We start from the raw sequence: 20,000 nt of genomic DNA on the forward strand, positions 1-20,000 counted from the left end.
CCATTTTTGTAGTTCAAAAGGCACGTCTTACAATGAGTTTCATTGGGAAAACAGACTACACACGAGGCTAACCTGAAGGGGCCATTTTTGTAGTTCAATAGCTATGTTTTAGAATGGGTTTCAATGGGAGAAAAGACTACACACAAGGCTAACATGAGGAGGCCATTTCTGTAGTTCAAAAGGCACGTCTTACAATGAGTTTCATTGGGAAAACAGACTACACACGAGGCTAACCTGAAGGGGCCATTTTTGTAGTTCAATAGCCACGTCTTACAATGAGTTTCAATGGGAAAAAAGACTACAAACTAGACTACCTGTAAAGGCCATTTTTTATAGAGTCCATTTTTGTAGTTGGTTACTCATCTCTTAACACTTGTTTGAATGGACTCCAAAACTCCATTTCCCAGCAGGAGAGTCGGCGGCCTTCTCCGTGGTGATTGGCTGGACCATTACAGCGTTGGGGGTGCTGATTGCCCTGCTCGTACTGACCTTTGCACTCAGAGCAAGGTGAACCCACGCACGCACGCATAGACGCACACGCACAGACACACACACACACACACGCACAGACACACACACACAGGCACTCAGAGCAAGGTGAACGCACGCACACACGCACACACAGGCACTCAGAGCAAGGTGAACGTACGCACACACGCACTCACACACAGACACACGCACGCACAGACACACACTCACAGACACTCAGAGCAAAGTGAACACACGCACACAAGAAAATGAACGCACGCACACACACACACACACAGACACACACACAGACAGTGTAGCCTACCTCCCCAGTACTACACTGCTTTCTTTTACACTACAGGGTAGTCTTTATTCTGCATGGTCCCTTGAAAACTGATAGTAACAAACAATATTTGAACTGATGAGGGTCAAATTAAACAGGCGTGAACGATAGGCTGCTTCAACCTGTAGTAGTCCAGGAGGGAGCATCAACTTTTCCTTGAGAAATGTTCTTATAAATCCGGCCATGTTTCCTCCCTCTCTGCCTTCTTTAATATTATATATCCGAATGTTATTTTGACAGGCTTTGTTCTCGAGATGCTCAAGTCTTTCATTCATTCTTTTTTTGCTCTTGTTTCAGCCATTCTATCGTCTCATTTGCACTTGTCTCTCTTTCTTCCAATTCATGTATGCGTTGCTCAGCTTCCTTCATATCGGCATTTGCTTCTTCTAATCCCGTGCGTATTTCGGTAACGTCAGCTCTTACTTGTTTTAATTCATTTGAAAACGTTCCGAAGTCTTGTCGAAGCTCTGCAATTTGTTTGGAGATTTCCTCCTTGAAGTCAGTCAACATGGCCTTCAAACTTTGTTCCAGCTTTTTGTTTCTTCAGTCACGCTTGATTTCTTCTTCTTTAGTTTCTCTCGCGGAGTTTCTTGGGCAACCGTGCCAGATCTCAAGTTCATTACTTTTTGTCCATTAATTTGCATTTTAAGAGTTCATTTAAAGGCACCTTAACTTTTGATTTATGAAGTTAGACGCCAGGGTTTGTGCGGAGCTACTCACACCGACATCTCACCTCACCGGAAGTCTCTCCTGCTCTATTATTCATTATTCATGCTATTTAGGTAAATATAGAACCTATACCCACAATGAACAAACATACGAAAAATATTAATGTACACGTTGGCAGTATTATTCATGCTATTTAGGTAAAGTATGAATGTACACGTTGGCAGTATTATTCATGCTATTTAGGTAAAGTATTAATGTACACGTTGGCAGTATTATTCATGCTATTTAGGTAAAGTATTAATGTACACGTTGGCAGTATTATTCATGCTATTTAGGTAAAGTATGAATGTACACGTTGGCAGTATTATTCATGCTATTTAGGTAAAATATGAATGTACACGTTGGCAGTATTATTCATGCTATTTAGGTAAAATATGAATGTACACGTTGGCAGTATTATTCATGCTATTTAGGTAAAGTATTAATGTACACGTTGGCAGTATTATTCATGCTATTTAGGTAAAGTATTAATGTACACGTTGGCAGTATTATTCATGCTATTTAGGTAAAGTATTAATGTACACGTTGGCAGTATTATTCATGCTATTTAGGTAAAGTATGAATGTACACGTTGGCAGTATTATTCATGCTATTTAGGTAAAATATGAATGTACACGTTGGCAGTATTATTCATGCTATTTAGGTAAAGTATTAATGTACACGTTGGCAGTATTATTCATGCTATTTAGGTAAAGTATTAATGTACACGTTGGCAGTATTATTCATGCTATTTAGGTAAAGCGTTGGCAGTATTATTCATGCTATTTAGGTAAAGCGTTGGCAGTATTATTCATGCTATTTAGGTAAAGCGTTGGCAGTATTATTCATGCTATTTAGGTAAAGCGTTGGCAGTATTATTCATGCTATTTAGGTAAAGCGTTGGCAGTATTATTCATGCTATTTAGGTAAAGCGTTGGCAGTATTATTCATGCTATTTAGGTAAAGCGTTGGCAGTATTATTCATGCTATTTAGGTAAAGCGTTGGCAGTATTATTCATGCTATTTAGGTAAAGCGTTGGCAGTATTATTCATGCTATTTAGGTAAAGCGTTGGCAGTATTATTCATGCTATTTAGGTAAAGCGTTGGCAGTATTATTCATGCTATTTAGGTAAAGCGTTGGCAGTATTATTCATGCTATTTAGGTAAAGCGTTGGCAGTATTATTCATGCTATTTAGGTAAAGCGTTGGCAGTATTATTCATGCTATTTAGGTAAAGCGTTGGCAGTATTATTCATGCTATTTGGGAAACTGATGACATTTATAGACAATAGATCTACTACAGTACTTGTTCATGTTTTCTTTCCTTCTCTCTCTCCATCTCTTTCTCTCTCTCTCTCTCTCTCCCTCTCCCCCTCCCCCTCTCTCTCCTCCTCCCTCTCTCTCTCTACTCCCCCCCCTCTCTCCTCTCTCTCTTTCTCTCTCTCCCCCTCTCTCTCCCTTTCCTCCTCTAACCCCCTCTTTCTCCACCTCTCTCTCTCCTCCCTCTCTCTCTCCTCTCTCTCTCTCTCTCTCTCCTCTCCCCCCTCTCCCTATCTCCTCCCCCCATCTCTCTCTCCTCTATCTCCTCCTCTCTCTCTCTCTCTCTCTCCTCCCTCTCTCTCTCTCTCCTCTCCCCCTCTCTCTCCTCTCCCTATCTCCACCCCCCTCTCTCTCATCCTCCCCCTCTCTCCACCTCTCTCTCCTCCTCCCCCTCTCTCTCTCTCCTCTCCCCTCTCTCTCTCTCCACCCCCACTCTCTCTCCTCCTCCCCCACTCTCTCTCCTCCTCCCCCTCTCTCTCCACTCTCCCCGTCTCTCCTCCTCCCCCCCTCCCCCTCTCTCTCTTCACCCCCTGCCCCTCTCTCTCTCTCTTCACCCCCTCCCCCCCCTCTCTCTCTCCACCCCCCCCCCCCCTAGGCTCCACAGGTCTCTTGGTCTGGCCATCCCCAACCCCTCCAGGTCCAGCGTCTCCTCATGGCCCTCCCCACACCTCTGGCAGGTACAGCATGGAGGCCATTTTTGTAGTTCAATAGCCACCTTTTATAATGGGTTTCAATGGGATAGAAGACTACACACTAGGCTACCGGAAGAGGCCATTTTGTTAGTTCAGTAGTCACGTCATGTAATGCGTTTCAATGGGAGAAGAGACTAAACGCTAGGCTAACCTGAAAAGGCCATTTTGTTAGTTCAATAGTCACGTCTTATAGTGGGTTTCATTGGGATAGAAGACTACCCACTAGGCTAACCTGAAAAGGCCATTTTGTTAGTTGAATAGTCACATCATATAATGGGTTTCAATGGGATAGAAGTCTAATCGCTAGGCTATCCTGAAAAGGCCATTATGTTAGTTCAATAGTCACGTCATATAATGTGTTTCAATGGGAGAAAAGACTACACACTAGGCTACCGGAAGAGGCCATTTTTGTAGTTCAATAGCCACGTCTTATAATGTGTTTTAATGGGATAGAAGACTACACACTAGGCTACCGGAAGAGGCCATTTGTGTAGTTCAATAGCCACGTCTTATAATGGGTTTCAATGGGATAGAAGACTACACGCTAGGCTAACCTGAAAAGGCCATTTTGATAGTTCAATAGTCACGTCATATAATGGGTTTCAATGGGACAGAAGACTACACAATAGGCTACCGGAAGAGGTCATTTTGATAAAGGACTAAATACACTAGGATAAAGGACTGCTCATATGCTCACTGCTCACAATCTGATAAAATATTGAATAGTGAATTGAATATTGTGCGCGCGCGGGGGATATCAAGTTTATAAATCTGATAAAATATTGAACTGTGTGTATGTATGTGTGTGTATTAGTGTGTGTGTGCGTGTGTGTCTGTGTGTGTGTATTATCAAGCCTTGTATTTAAATATGAATACAAAGTGTGAATGTGTGTGTGTGTGTGTGTGTGTAGGTGTGTGTGTGTGTGTGTGTGTGTGTGTGTGTGTGTGTGTGTGTGTGTGTGTGTGTGTGTGTGTGCGTGCGCGGGTGCGTGCGTGTGTGCATGTGTGTGTGTGCGTGCATGTGTGTGTGTGTGGAATATCAAGTTTATAAATATGATAAAATATGATATAAATATGCTAAAATATTGAACTGTGTGTGTTTGTGTGTGTATTATCAAGCCCTGTACAAAATGAAAATAAATACAATGTGTGTGTGTGTGTGTGTGTGTGTGTGTGTGTGTGTGTGTGTGTGTGTATGTGTGTGTGTGTGTGTGTGTGTGTGTGTGTGTGTGTGTGTGTTTGTTTGTGTGTGTGTGTATTGGGTGTGTGTGTGTGTGTGTGTGTGTGTGTGTGTGTGTGTGTGTGTGTGTGTGTGTGTGTGTGTGTGTGTGTGTGTGTGTGTGTGTGTGTGTGTGTGTGTGTGTGTGTGTGTGTGTGTGTGTGTGTGTGTGTGTGTGTTTCCTCTCCAGAACGGTCTAGTTTTCCATCAACCTGAAGAGCTCCTCCACTCCCTAAACCTGTCCCTCCCTCTTGGCCAATCAAATCGCGAGTTCAACACCCTCCACCAACCACATTGCGAGTTCATCGCCCTCCACCAATCAAAACGCGAGTTCAACGCCCTCAGACCCGCCCAGCTGTTCCCTCTGAACCAATTACAAGCTCAATGGACGCCATTCCACCAATCACATTGCGAGTTCAACTTCAACGCCCTTAGACCCGCCCAGCTGTTCCCTGTGCACCATGGCAGACATGGACGTTCTGGTGAGATGGCTCATCCATCTCCCTCTGAGGAACGGGGTTAGTTCCAGGGTTTAGTTCTCCCTCAGGGGACCTGGGTTAGTTCCAGGATTTAGTTCTCCCTCAGAGAACCGGGGTTAGTTCTCATTCGTCTCCCTCAGAGGACCAGGGTTAGTTCCAGAGTTTAGTTCTCCCTCAGAGAACCGGGGTTAGTTCCAGGGTGTAGTTCTCATCCGTGTCCCTCAGGGGACCAGGGTTAGTTCCAGGGTTTAGTTCTCTTTCATCTCCCTCAGAGGACCAGGGTTAGTTCCAGGGTTAGTTCCAGGGTTTAGTTCTCCCTCAGAGGACCAGGGTTAGTTCCAGGGTTAGTTCCAGGGTTAGTTCCAGGGTTAGTTCCAGGGTTAGTTCCAGGGTTTAGTTCTCCCTCAGAGGACCGGGGTTAGTTCCAGGATTTAGTTCTCTTTCGGTTGACTCATTTCGACATCTCACTAAAGAGCCAGATGTGTAAACCAAAAAAACACCTAAAATACAGCTCTGAACATAACATTTATGAACACTCCAGAAAAAGGGTGAACGTAAAGACACTTTTAAAGTGGCCTAAAATGGATACTTTGTTTTGATATATATATAAGGTTACTTGATGAACAAAATACAAAAATCTTAAGAGGACTTTGGAAATCACATCAATGTATCTGCTCTCAACTTAATCTTTTGTCTATTCTTGTGTGTCAATCAGAAGCTCAACAGAGGCAATTCGACAAATCACAGCTCAAGACGCTCAATGCCCTCGACCAACCAGAAGCCTGCAGAAGGCCGTCCAGCCAATGGGAGAGGGAGTTCAGTCCCGTCGTGCTCAGATACGCCCAGATATTGCCCAGCCAATCAGAATCCGACCTCACCTCCACCTCCGGTGACGACGGAACGCCTCTCGTCCAATCAGAGGAGTGCTACAAGCCTCTCGTCCAATCGGAGGAGTGCTACAAGCCTCTCGTCCAATCGGAGGAGGACTACAAGCAGCTGAACCAATCAGGAAGCAGAGTGACACTTGCTGCTCACTGCCTTTTGTATCCTTTGTTTTTTTAAGTTTGGGGTGATTTTGATTGATTGATTGATTGATTGATTGATTGATTGATTGATTGATTGATTGATTGATTGATTGATTGATTGGAGTGCACATCCACAAAACAATAATCCAGGTGCCAGACAAATGTGGAAGGCAGAGTGGTCTGCACACTGGTCATGAGCTCCAAAAAATATAAATGACATTTCATGATACCAGTGTTTCTCAACGGGGGCGGTACAGCCCCCAAGGGGGGCGTTTGGGAGATCTAGGGGGGTCGTTGAGAAGGATACAGATGAAAGGGGGCGGAGCTTAGTTTGAATTGGGGGCCATTAGTCCGTTTATTTTTTTAATACTAAGGGGGGCGTTGTCAGCTTTATGATGAGGTCAAGGGGGTGTTGGGAGGTAAATGTAACTGCATGAAGTTCCGAGTGTGCGACGACCATTCTTTTTCAAGTTGAGTCTAATTGTCCGACGTACGCACCTCACACGGTGTGCGTTTACTGAAACCCGAAGAAAGGCTTGTGATGAGGCCAAGAGGGGCGTTTGTTCAAAAAAGGTTGACAACCACTGCATTATACAATCGGCAGTGTTTCGATCCACTAGGCCTGAGTTAGATTCCACCACTGGATGGAAATGTTGCAGATTGCATGGAAAGACGCTGAAGAAGACTTAGGCCGAAACGTCTGTCTGTCTGTCATGCTAACCCAGTATTAAAACTGCAAGAAACTGATCCAGGAGTGCGGCTTTTTTACTAAACATGCAGATTGCAGAGTGAAATAAAGTTGATATGTTTTGGAGCCCACACCCAGCAGTGTGCAGACCTCTCTAGCACTATCACACTGTCTTTTGTTTTCAACCAATTACTGTTTCACAATTAATCAACCTGTTTCTTAATTAGATCGATAACACTTTATGTTAGGGATACATCTATTAGCACTAATACGTACAATGTGCCTGTATAAGTAACTTGTAAGGCATGTAAAGCAAAATCAAACATTTGTTAGGCATGTCTTCGCAAATGTCTTGTTCATACGCAATAAGGGATTTTTTACCAATTTAGACTTAGCAAGGACCTAGTAGGCCTTAGCGTTTTCTTAGTACATGCCTTACAAGTTACTTATGCAGGCATTAACATTGTATGTATTAGTGCTAATAGATGTATCCCTAACATAAAGTGTTACCATTAGATCAATACCACATTTTACACTGTTACACTGCCTTCCACAAAATGTTTTTCAAACAAATTGGTTTATTTGATTATTTATCAATTTCATTGATTATTTGGTTATAATTAGTAAAAAAAACAAAAAAAACAAGATAAACAAATGTGCTTTAGATTATGTCAAACATATGTGGTGGCAAAATGTGATTTGCACAAAAGAATTGTCTTTAATGTTGTAATGTGAAATGTATTTTAAAATCTGCAGGAATGTAAGCAAAGTTTTCTCTTCTGTGACATGCTGTACAGTGCACTCCCACAACCAATCAGAAAATGACTTAACTATATCTCTCAGCCAACCAGCTCTGAGGAGAGCAGACGGTTCTCCAGTGAGATCACCCGGTCACATCACCCGGACTCACAACAACCAATCAGAGAAGGACCTGCAATCTCCCAGCCTATCCCAGTCGAGGACACAGACACCGACCAGCCAGTCAGATTGCAGAGCCGCGTCTTGCTCTCTGGCATGCGGCCAACCGGACGCTGACTTTTCTGCACGCCTACGTCTCCACCAGTGATGCGCGGGCTGACCCGAAAGCAGCGGGCGCTTGCAATTAACTGCGGTCGACCGCAGGCACGGGTTATGAAATATTATTTTTAATGAAATTCGGGTCGGGTGCGGTCGGTCAGGACCTTTGAAATGATGCCGAATTTTAAAGTAGGCTATAGGCTAGCCAATAGGCTATAGTTTACTTTAGCAGACAGGGACATTTTTTGCGAAATAGATCAAAGTTTATATGGCTGAATAACTACGATGGTGCCACGCGCTCTGCAGGAGACTTAATGAGGCTCCTGCGTCGGCCGAATATCTTCTGCGCGCAACTGGTGCAGCAGGTGCAACCATTGAGTGCATTTTGAAGAACACAGAGGGTGCTCTCTAAACAGTGCAGTGATGGATATAGCCTACATATTTTCTTATACAATTGTAATGGTTTCGCGCTCATGGGTTGCTTACAGAGTTTGTTTTCATTTCCTGTGTCGTAGCCTACCATGACTATGAGGCAATCGACGGCTGGCTCAGTCTGCTCACCAACCTACAGATTAATTTTCTCCATGTAGGCTATCCAAACGACGATGTTACCGAAATAAACAGGTGACAGTCGGCAGTCCTCATTGCATGGCCTCGGTTCAAAAATCCAACATGTCCTGTTGAAATGCACAGCTGTCTTGTTCTTGACTCAAATTCCTTTTTTAAGACCTTTATTGACGTGATTGTGCTTTGCCAATGACGCTAGGGTGTTCATAAAGACGCACGGCTACTATTTTCAAAGGCGGGTCGGGAAGCGGGCCGGGTCAATATTTTTCATGAATATTTCTTGCGGGCAGGGCAAGCGGGCGGACTAGGGAAAAAAGCGGTCGGGTGTGTCTTGTTTTTTCGTCAACCCGCGCATCACTGGTCTCCACCATTCACAGACGAGAGCGGTGAACGGTCAACCACACACTGACTTCAACAACGAATTACAGTTGAGAACGGTGCATCGCTGTTGTCCGACGCACCACGACCCACCACAGTCGAGGACAATGGGCAGGCGGCTGGTGGACGCTTCCCAGCCTGACCTCAGTGGGATCTCACCCGCATGTCAGCCGGCACTCAACCACGCGAGGTCACAGGAGCTCCCCCCAACAAACACGATCTACGCAGATGTCAGCTTACCACCTCTTCTGGCATATGACCAATCATACTCACAATTGCCACCGCATCATACAGTGACTGACCAATCGAGTTTGAGTCCTCCACCGCATCATAGAGCGATAATCCAATCCAGTTTGAGTCCTCTTCCTCCCCATAAAGCAACCGACCAATTGAATTTGAGAGCAGAGTCAACGGGCCAATTAGATCTCGGCCAATGGGATTTGAGAGCGGTGTCAAGGAGCCTGCTGGACTTGAAAACCAATCAACTGATTGGACAGCAGTCTCCCATTTGTCTCCCCACCACCAGCCAATCAACTTGTAGTTTAAACCTCGCCAATAGCCAATCAGCATCAGCGGTCATTATGATGTGCCCTGCTGACCAATTAAATTTAGATTCGGGAGCCGCGCCCCACCAACAGACAGACAGCCAATGGGGTGTCAGTGTGGACTTCTTATATCAGCCTGTCAATCAGCTGTCACCTGTCAATCAATCAGACAAGACTGTCACACACTGACACCCATGACGTGTCACTTGAGTCAACTTCAGTCAACCTGCCGATTGATCAATGAACAGTGTTTTTGGGGAAGGGGAGTCACAATGTAGTCTTTTCTCCCATTGAAGCCCATTACAAGATGTGGCTATTGGACTACAAAAATGCCCTCTTCAGATAGCCTAGCATGTAATCTTTTCTCCCATTGAAAGACATTATAAGACGTGACATACATAAAAATAATTTAAAAAGGAAAGCATCATAGCTCATATTCATCCTCTTGTTCCCTTCATCCTACTTGTGAATCTCTGTGTATATGTGTCTTTGTGGATAACAGATAAAGAGAGGGAAAGATAAGGAGACAGTGAAGAAAACTCTCGGGCTGAGCCACTAGTGTTCTTCTCGCCACAAGGTTGCAACATTGATGCACAACTGAACTGGAGAACCAAACAATATCTGCACTCCCTTCTCCACAGAATTCACCTTCTGCCTTGTCTACTCAACATGTACAGCATTGTAAAGAGGTTTTTTTTTTTTGGGGTGGGGAGGTGGGGGGGTTTGGGGGCGTGGTAGCAAGGGGGAGTCACTATATATATATATATATATATATTTTTTTTTTTTTCAGATTTATTTTCCTCACAGAAAATGAGCCAAAGCCAGTGAAGAACACGAGTAAGAATAAAAACTGATACTATTTTTCTCAGGCAAAAAACAACCCGAATACCTTAGGGATTATATTGATGTAGCGCTGTTGCATGAGATTGCATGTATGTATATATTGCTCATTTTAATGGACATAATGGACATGTGTCACAATTAAAAAATGATATTGTTTTATGTTATATTGCATTGTATTCTGTTCCAGGATTCCCAATACTTTACTTTTTGTAGTCTTTTCTCCATTGAAACTCACCATAGGACATGGCTATTACGCTACAAAAATGGCCTAATGTGTAGTCTTTTCTCCCATTGAAACCCATTATAAGACGTGGCTATTGAACTACAACAATGGCCTCTACTTTGCTTAGTGTCGTCTTTTCTCCGATACTCATGAACGGTGTGACGTTTTCCATGTGCATTACGCCCATTTGTGGGGGAAAACAACCCATGCAAGTCAATTGGTGATGTTGGCGTTTAATAAACGAAAAATACAGACCTGTAGACTTGCGTTGTTCACGCGCAACATGCCGAAAATGTGTTGCGTTGCTGGCTGTTCAAAAAATATAGCCTAACAGCCGTGGCTGAAGCATGGACTGTGTTCATTTAGGCTAGCCGATGTAGCATGTAAGTCAATGAGACATTCGGTTTGTTTTCACCCATAAAGGGGCGTAACGCAAATTTAAGAGCAAAGTACCCGGATGGCCGTTCATGAGTATTGAAACCCAGTATAAGACGTGGCTATTGAACTACAAAAATGGCCTCTTCAGGTAGCCTAGTGTGTAGTCTTTTCTCCCATTGAAATAATACTGAAGTGTTGGCCTGGCTGTGGCCTACCGGTAGGGCACTCGCCTGCCATGCGGCTGACCCGGGTTCCATTCCCGGCCCGGATCCTTTGCCGAGCCCTCTCCGTATCTCTCTCCCACTTCGCATCCTGTCCACCTCTCACACTGACCTGTCAAATAAAGCTGAAAAAGACGACAACAAAAAAAGAAAATAATACTGCAGTGTGTAATGATACTGCAATGGCTGTGATTGGACAGCAGGGGGAGCCAAAAGGCTGTGTGTGTGTGTGTGTGTGTGTGTGTGTGTGTGTGTGTGTGTGTGTGTGTGTGTGTGTGTGTGTGTGTGAGAGAGAGAGAGAGAGCATGCCAGTGGAACGCTGTAATAGTCAACAAGCAACCATTACTATGGTACTAGTACACCACTATGACATTACACAGGGCCTTTAGTAATACATTACTATGGTACTAGTACACCACTATGACATTACACAGGGCCTTTGGTAATACATTACTATGGTACTAGTACACCACTATGACATTACACAGGGCCTTTGCGAATACCGTACATTACTACTACCATTAGAGATGCAACGGATCCAAGATCCGGTTCCGGATCCGGCAGGATAATACGGTTTTTCACAGGATCCGGGTCCGGCAGGATCTTAAGCAGTGGATCCGGTATCCGGCAGTTACCTAAAAATCAGGATCTGGTGCATCTCTAGCCTAGGCTTTTCAGTCAGTCTTTCACAACCCCAATTACTGCATGGAATGAAAGAACTTTGGAAGCGGCTGTTGTAGGCAGTGTGGCAGTAAGCCAATGAGTCTAAAAAATAGTTTGAGCCAACGGAATAAAAAAGGGCCCACGTGTGCGAGTATAGGCTATGTGTTTCAACCCTTTCGTAGGATCCGGTATCCGATTCCGGATCCGGCAGGATCTTAAGAGGGTCATTTCACGTGAAATCAGAGACTTTGGGACTCCACCGACACGGATTTCAATCATACTTGCTGTGCCTGTTTAGTAGCAAGGTAGCACCCCAGAACTGCATTTGTGTGAATCTGACACCAATATTAAGGGAGAAACAGACTAGCGAAGGTTTACATATGAGGGTAGGACACTATGCATTCAGCCTTGATTATATCAGTCAGTGTAAGTCACAAAAACATGTCCGTGGTGTTATTTGAAAGCTCTTTTCTGGCTCTACAAATTACACAAACAGCATGGAACACAACAACCCTCAGAATATGAATGATCATAAATTGAAAAATTAAAAATTGAATATCAAAAAAGCGTATATTTTAAAATGGCCAGTTCCTTGTCTAAACATAGCCTGCAATGTCATGAACAACACCTGAAATGCTGGTGTTTGGTTCTTTATTCATTTCAGAGACAATGGGACTATACATGGCATCATATGGCATCATACAAATCACCTAGTAATAATATGGTGATACCATAGTAATATCACATGACAGCATGTCTATCGGAATATGTGAAGGATGGAGATGGTCCATGAGGATGCAGGAAGTTCAGTTTCACCTCTCCAGTGCTCGGCATACATTCCTCAACACATGCTAGCCACTAGTTGCCATCATATACAGCTACAACATCCCCATTGATGCTTGAACATTTTTTAAAAATCCTTTACTGAACTTATTCTTTCAACCCTGCCTTCTCTCTGAATGCTTAAAATGGTCTAGCTTCCACTGTGTCCATTGACAATGGGCAGAAGCCGTGTAGTTTTGAGTACCTGGAATAGGGACCGCCATGGCTGTAGGGCCCACCGGGAAAATGCCCGTTATGCCAGATGGCCAGTCCAGCCCTGTCCCCGACAGTACTCTATTACTACTTCATTACAACTCATTTCAACATTTATGTCCCATTATCTCTGAAATGAATAAAGAACCAAACACCCCATTTTCAGGTGTTGTTTATGACCTTACAGGCTATGTGTAGACAAGATACCAGCCATTTTAAAATATAAGTTTTTTGATATTCAATTTTCAATTTTTCAATGTATCATAATTCATATTCTGAAGGTTGTTGTATTCCATGCTGTTTGAGTAATTTGAAGAGCCAGTAAAGAGCTTTCCAACAATACCTCAGACATCCATTTGTGACTTACACTGACTGATATAATCAAGGCTGAATGCATAAACCTTTGCTAGTCTGTTTCTCCCTTAATATTGGTGTCAGATTCACAAAAATGCAGTTCTGGCGTGCTACCTTGCTACTAAACAGGCACAGCAAGTATGATTAAAATCCGTGTCGGTCGGGTCCCAAAGTGTCTGATTTCACTTGAAATGACCCAGCAGAGGATCGGGTATCCGTCAGGATCCTAAAAATCAGGATTCTGTGCATCTCTGACTACCATAGTACTACACCACGAGGACAGTACACAGGGCCTTTAGTAATACATTACTACCATAGTACTACACCACTATGACAGTACACAGGGCCTTTAGTAATACATTACTACCATAGTACTACACCACTATGACAGTACACAGGGCCTTTAGTAATACATTACTACCATAGTACTACACCACTATAACAGTGCATTACTACCATAGTACTACACCACTATCACAGTACACAGGGCCATTAGTAATACATTACTACCATAGTACATAGTACAGTGCACAGGGACTTGGCGATTGCCATGGTAACAGATGTGGGTTCCTTTGTGTCGTCTGCCCCCAGACAGACAGATAGATAGATAGATAGATAGATAGATAGATAGATAGATAGATAGATAGATAGATAGATAGATAGATAGATAGATAGATAGCACACACTTTACACGAATCAACCCCTCTCGCATACACACACACACACGCACACACGCACGTATGATGGAGCTCATCTTGCACCTGTTCACCCCCCTCGGGGATCGAACGTGCGACCTCGTCAACTACAATGGTCCGGCAATGGGAGACATAGTACGATACCGCTGGACCAAGAGACTAGTCTCCCGGCCCGACGGCATCTGCACTGTATGAGGCTATGAGGGAGGTTTAGCAACGTTCCATGCCAACTCTGCTAGGTATCCTCCATTACACACACACACTCACACACACACACACACACACACACACACACACACACACACCCATACACACCCATACACACACACACACACCCATACACACACACACACACACACACACACACACACACACACAGCACAGTCTTTCACATATCATACAGCATGTACAGTGAGACTAATAGGTATTTGCTCGTTTGCTGATTTTGTTGGTTTGCCTACTGACAAAGACATGATCAGTCTATAACTTTAGTGGTAGGTTGTATTCTAACATTGCGAGACAGACTATCAAAAAGAAAACCTGGAAAATAACTTTAAAGAATATATTTTAATAGATGAGAACCGCATTTCATTGAGGGAAATAAAGTATTTGATCCCCGGCCAATCATTGATTGTTCCAGTCCCACAGAGCAGACAGGCACTTCCAATGAACTTCTCATCCCAATTAAAGACACCTGTAGGCCTCAATAGTAATCTGCATAAAAGACACATCAGCAGAATCAGTGGTTCACAAACTTTACCATGGCAACCCCCCCCCCTAACTACATTAGTTATTCAATTTATTTAATTATTCATTAATTATTTAATAATCGACTTTAACATGAGTGCAGAGCGAATGATTTTTTGTTGTATTTTATTATCTCACATATGTGTTATTTCATGTGAGTATACTTGTTGCAGTGGTGTAGTCTACGTAGAATGCGGGTATACGGAGTAGGCCTATTGCCACTTCTAAATTTCAGGGATTTCAGCATACCCACTTAAAATTGATTGATCCATTGTTTTGAATGGCATAATATATACAGTATACCCACTTCAAAAAAATCTCAAATATACAGTATACCCACCATAAAAAGTAGACTACACCACTGACTTGTTGTCACTTGTTGTTCACACCAAAGAATTTTAGAACGTTGCAGCTCGTCTCGTCGCGAATCATTGGTCTGAGCTGGACTTCATTTGAAGTGACGTCGTTGAGCATTATGAAAATATCCAAAAGTGTAAAAAAAAGCCTCAAGTTCACAGTAAAGGAAGACACGCGCACAGCGCTCAAATCCAAGGCTGATCTGACGTCACGTTACGGGGGAGTGGTCGTGCGTAAACGAAGAGAGAAAAAAAACGCGCACAGAAGGCAGGCAAGCACTTTTCTCTCCGTCTCTCTGTCTCTCTCTGGCTACAAAACCCAGTCGTATTGCGTTTTTTTTGTCACAGCAGAGACTTTGAACGTTGACCACTCGAATATGCGCCTCTGAAGGACCTCCAGGTCGCCAAGTTTTATTTTTTTTGTGCTGTGGACAACAGGTCGCTTCGAAAGGATTCGCTTGCTCGCTCGCTGCTGCCGCCGCAGAGGGGAAACAGCCAGCCCAACCCAGCCCAACACACCTGGAGCACCTGTAGCCCTGCCCCTGTCCACACACACAGGTAGAGGCGGACGTTGAAAAAAGGAAAAGAAAAAAAACACACACAACAGCAACCGGAAAAAGTATCCTCGACTTGTGTGTTGTTTGCGTGTCAACAGAAATCGCTTTTGTTTGGACACCATTTGGGAGACATTGCGGACAAACAGCTCACCGCCACACACACCTCACGTGTTGGGATTTTGTTTGTATGTGAGAGTGTGTGTGTGTGTGTTTTAAATATAGGCCTAAAGACTGACGTTACAAGCGACCTCTTTTTGTAGGTTGTAGGCCTACAGGCTACAATCCCATGCGACTAGGGACAAGTCGGGACTTATTGACTTCAAGGGGATCGTTTACTAGATGAGGAAAGACAACATCATCATGTCGACCGAGCAGAAGAAGAAGGTCTACATTTTACTGGACGTGTTGTGCGTCTTAGCGGGTGAGTGAGTGGTCCAAATTGTGTTGGCAACACAATCTTAGTCTGTTTTATTTATTTATTTATTTTTACACTGGCTACTAGTCTGCAGTTCGCTACCCTTCGCTGTCAACTTGGTTTGTGTGTCCTGTGTGTGCGGGTTATTCACGCAACACGCAACGATGTGCGTGATCTTGACAATGAACTTCTAAATGGTGTGTGTGTGTGTGTGTGTGTGTGTGTGTGTGTGTGTGTGTGTGTGTGTGTGTGTGTGTGTGTGTGTGTGTGTGTGTGTGTGTGTGTGTGTGTGTGTGTGTGTGTGTGTGTGTGTGTGTGTGTATTGTTTAATTGCGTCCATGCAGCATTAACTCCACTTGTGTTTTCTTGGCAAAACTACCTGTGGCCTAAATGTGGGTTCTTCTGGGTAGTCCGGTCGCAAGTGAGTTGTTTTGTGTGTTTATAAACTTACCACAAAACCAGTCTTCCCCCAATCGTTTTCTAATGAACACATTGAAACCCATGCATTTTGTAACTGCAGTTACAAAGGCCTATTATTATATAGTGTGTTGTTTTCGTCAAACTCACTGGACACAATTTTCCAGCACGCTATCCGGGTCGTAACGTTTCTAAAGCCTTGTTTCGTTTGTTTTGAGTAGCCTGTAAACGGGTTGAGGGCGACCCTGGCATGTTTGTTGCTGGTGGTACAATTATTTGTGTGTGTGTGTGTGTGTGTGTGTGTGTGTGTGTGTGTGTGTGTGTGTGTGTGTGTGTGTGTGTGTGTGTGTGTGTGTGTGTGTGTGTGTGTGTGTGTGTGTGTGTGTGTGTGTCCAGCACAAGCACATCTCAGTGGGTCTTTTTACTGAGACGCCCCTAAGAGGGAATACAGTATATCACGAAAGTGAATACACCCCTCACAGTTTTGCAGATTTTTGAGTATATCTTTTCATAGGAAAGCATTACAGAAATGTAACTTTGACACAATGATTAGTGACCTTTTAACAACATATTTAACCGCTTAAATTTCTTGTTCACTCAGAAAAAAACAAAATACAGCCATTAATGTTTGAACATGTACTCACAAAAGTGAGTACACCCCAGATTAAAATCCAGTAGAGAAGGGGCTATGTTGGCTCGAATCGTCTCGAAATGAAACGAAATGAAAAGGGATGACAAGGGAGGTCATCAGTGTGCGTTTCAACCTTTCTTTGCATTGAACTTTTAAATTTTGAGTCTGGATCTGGCTGAAATAGATTGGTGTGAGATTTGAATGCAATCCTATGGAGAATATCATGATCTGCTTCAGTAGTCACAGTGCATGTTGACATGCATGTTTCTTTTAGGTGTATTTCAGATTGCCAATGTTGACAGCATTCATGCATCCCCAAACCATGTCAGTCCCACTACCATGCTTGGCTTATGAGAGGATACAGCTTTTTTGTAAAACTCACTTGTTTACCACCACACATGCTTGACACCATCTAAAGCAAATTTGTTTATCTTGGTCTCTTCAGATCACACGACATGGTTCCAGTGATCCATATCCTTGGTCTGTTCTCACTTGAGACCAAGATAAACAAATTTGCTTTGGATGGTGTCAAGCATGTGTGGTGGTAAACAAGTGAGTTTTACAAAAATGGTGTATCCTCTCATAAGCCAAGCATGGTAGTGGGACTGACATGGTTTGGGGATGCATGAATGCTGTCAACATTGGCAATCTGAAATACACCTAAAAGAAACATACATGTCAACATGTACTGTGACTACTGAAGCAGATCATGATATTCTCCATAGGATTGCATTCAAATCTCACACCAATCTATTTAAGCCAGATGCAGACTCAAAATGTAAAAGTTCAATGCAAAGAAAGGTTAAAACGCACACTGATGACCTCCCTTGTCATCCCTTTTCTTTTCGAGACGATTCGAGCCAACATAGCCCCTTCTCTACCGGATTTTAATCTGGGGTGTACTCACTTTTGTGAGTACATGTTCAAACATTAATGGCTGTATTTTGTTTTTTTCGGAGTGAACAAGAAATTTAAGCGGTTAAATATGTTGTTAAAAGGTCACTAATCATTGTGTCAAAGTTACATTTCTGTAATGCTTTCCTATGAAAAGATATACTCAAAAATCTGCAAAACTGTGAGGGGTGTATTCACTTTCGTGATATACTGTACGTCGTTTTGGGGTTGGTAGCCTACTAAAGCTGTGATGTGGTGTATTTAGATAGATAGATAGATAGATAGATAGATAGATAGATAGATAGATAGATAGATAGATAGATAGATAGATAGATAGATAGATAGATAGATAGATAGATAGATCAGGTCTTCATGCCAGGGGGATGCAGGTCCATTTTTTTTATTCGAGGAGTCACTTCAAATGGTATGAAGTCCTCCAAGAGCCATGGGCTACTATGAATACAAGCCGGCATTTCCCCCTGCACTCTAGGCCTACATTGAAGATGGTCACCTTTACAACAGACCCACTTCAAAAAATGCTCAAATATACAGTGTACCCACCATAAAAAAGTGAAAAGACAAAGTCCATTCTTCAAAACTTGTTGGCCTGGCGTTGGGCCTACTTCAGACCACTCTTGCATAGAGAAAAGGAGTGGTATGGTGTTTTGTAATGTAAAAACCCTTTATTGTAACTGGGGTACATAACTAAAAAGGCCAAGCGACCAACCACACAGGGTCTTCATCAGGGCGTGACAAGGAAGTAGGCCCAACGGCCAACAAGTTTTGAACATTAAAATTGTGTGGTTACAGTCCCTGGAGCAATGTGGGTTAGGTGTCTTGCTCAATGGCACTTCAGCCATGGATGGAGATGTAGGGAGAGGTCAGGGGAGATTTGAACCTGCATCCCCTAGAATGAAACACCAACTCTCTAACCACTAGGCCACAGCTGCCCTGTGCATTAACATTGTATTGGGTGCTCTGTGGTGGCATTAAAACTGTATTGGGTGCCCTGTGGTGGCATTAAAACTGTATTGGGTGCCCTGTGGTGGCATTAAAACTGTATTGGCCGCCCTGTGGTGGCATTAAAACTGTATTGGGTGCCCTGTGGTGGCATTAAAACTGTATTGGGTGCCCTGTGGTGGCATTAAAACTGTATTGGGTGCCCTGTGGTGGCATTAAAACTGTATTGGGTGCCCTGTGGTGGCATTAAAACTGTATTGGCCGCCCTGTGGTGGCATTAAAACTGTATTGGGTGCCCTGTGGTGGCATTAAAACTGTATTGGGTGCCCTGTGGTGGCATTAAAAACTGTATTGGGTGCTCTGTGGTGGCATTAAAACTGTATTGGGTGCCCTGTGGTGGCATTAAAACTGTATTGGGTGCCCTGTGGTGGCATTAAAACTGTATTGGGTGCCCTGTGGTGGCATTCATTAAAACTGTATTGGGTGTCCTGTGGTGGCATTAAAACTGTATTGGTCGCGGCTCGGGCAGGAGAGCACTGCACTGCTGTGCCGGTGACTCGGGTTCCATTCCGGGTTCCATTCCGGGTTCCATTCCAGGTTCCATTCCGGGTTCCATTCCGGCCCGGTGTGGTAGCTTTTGTGATACGCACCGGATTCTCACCCGCCCTGTATCTGCTTGTAGGGTAGACCGAGTAAAGTTGAGTACAGGGTACCGTTGAGGTAAATCAAATATACCTGTGTAACAACAAGACTCTGATCTAATTCCAAAGTGCAGGCATACTTAAATGACAGTCCCAAAACATTTGGTGACCATGTCAAAGATTGTGCTAATCTCTGTTTATGTTGACATTTGCACTCGGCTGATGATTTCATCCGAACCCACTTGTAGTTATTAGAGTAGAGTAGAGTATCTTTTATTGATCCCAGGGGGAAATTAAAGTGTCAAGTAGCATACACACATACATAAATAAAGACATTGCCCACAAGACATAACACACATATTTACACATAAAATAAATAGGGATGTAAATAAAATCGAAATGTATCGATGTATCAGAAGTTTCGGCCGGCGATTTAATCGAATCGCATCGCATCGTATCGTATCGTGGGGCATTCTTAAGAATCGAAAAGAATCGAATCGCTGGCCTCTCTGCAATGCCC

The 20,000-nt window shown here is 43.5% G+C and overlaps 2 protein-coding genes across 2 annotated transcripts in view; both read left to right on the top strand.

The window, feature by feature from the left end:
* The window catches only part of LOC134466175 (granulocyte colony-stimulating factor receptor), a 43,824-nt gene extending 35,357 nt beyond the window's left edge, over positions 1-8,467 (top strand). The window contains exons 14-18 of the mRNA XM_063220071.1: positions 408-507; positions 3,436-3,517; positions 4,942-5,233; positions 5,946-6,273; positions 7,787-8,467. Of these exons, the coding sequence (XP_063076141.1) occupies positions 408-507; positions 3,436-3,517; positions 4,942-5,233; positions 5,946-6,273; positions 7,787-8,009 (1,025 nt within the window). The 3' untranslated portion in view covers positions 8,010-8,467. The remainder of the gene's footprint in view (positions 1-407; positions 508-3,435; positions 3,518-4,941; positions 5,234-5,945; positions 6,274-7,786) is intronic.
* A 6,753-nt stretch (positions 8,468-15,220) lies between these two features.
* The window catches only part of LOC134465929 (phospholipid phosphatase 2-like), a 42,478-nt gene continuing 37,698 nt past the window's right edge, over positions 15,221-20,000 (top strand). The window contains exon 1 of the mRNA XM_063219830.1: positions 15,221-15,943. Within this exon, the coding sequence (XP_063075900.1) occupies positions 15,862-15,943 (82 nt within the window). The 5' untranslated portion in view covers positions 15,221-15,861. The remainder of the gene's footprint in view (positions 15,944-20,000) is intronic.

The sequence above is a fragment of the Engraulis encrasicolus genome, chromosome 16, assembly GCF_034702125.1.
Source record: "Engraulis encrasicolus isolate BLACKSEA-1 chromosome 16, IST_EnEncr_1.0, whole genome shotgun sequence".
NCBI classification, from domain to species: domain Eukaryota; kingdom Metazoa; phylum Chordata; class Actinopteri; order Clupeiformes; family Engraulidae; genus Engraulis; species Engraulis encrasicolus.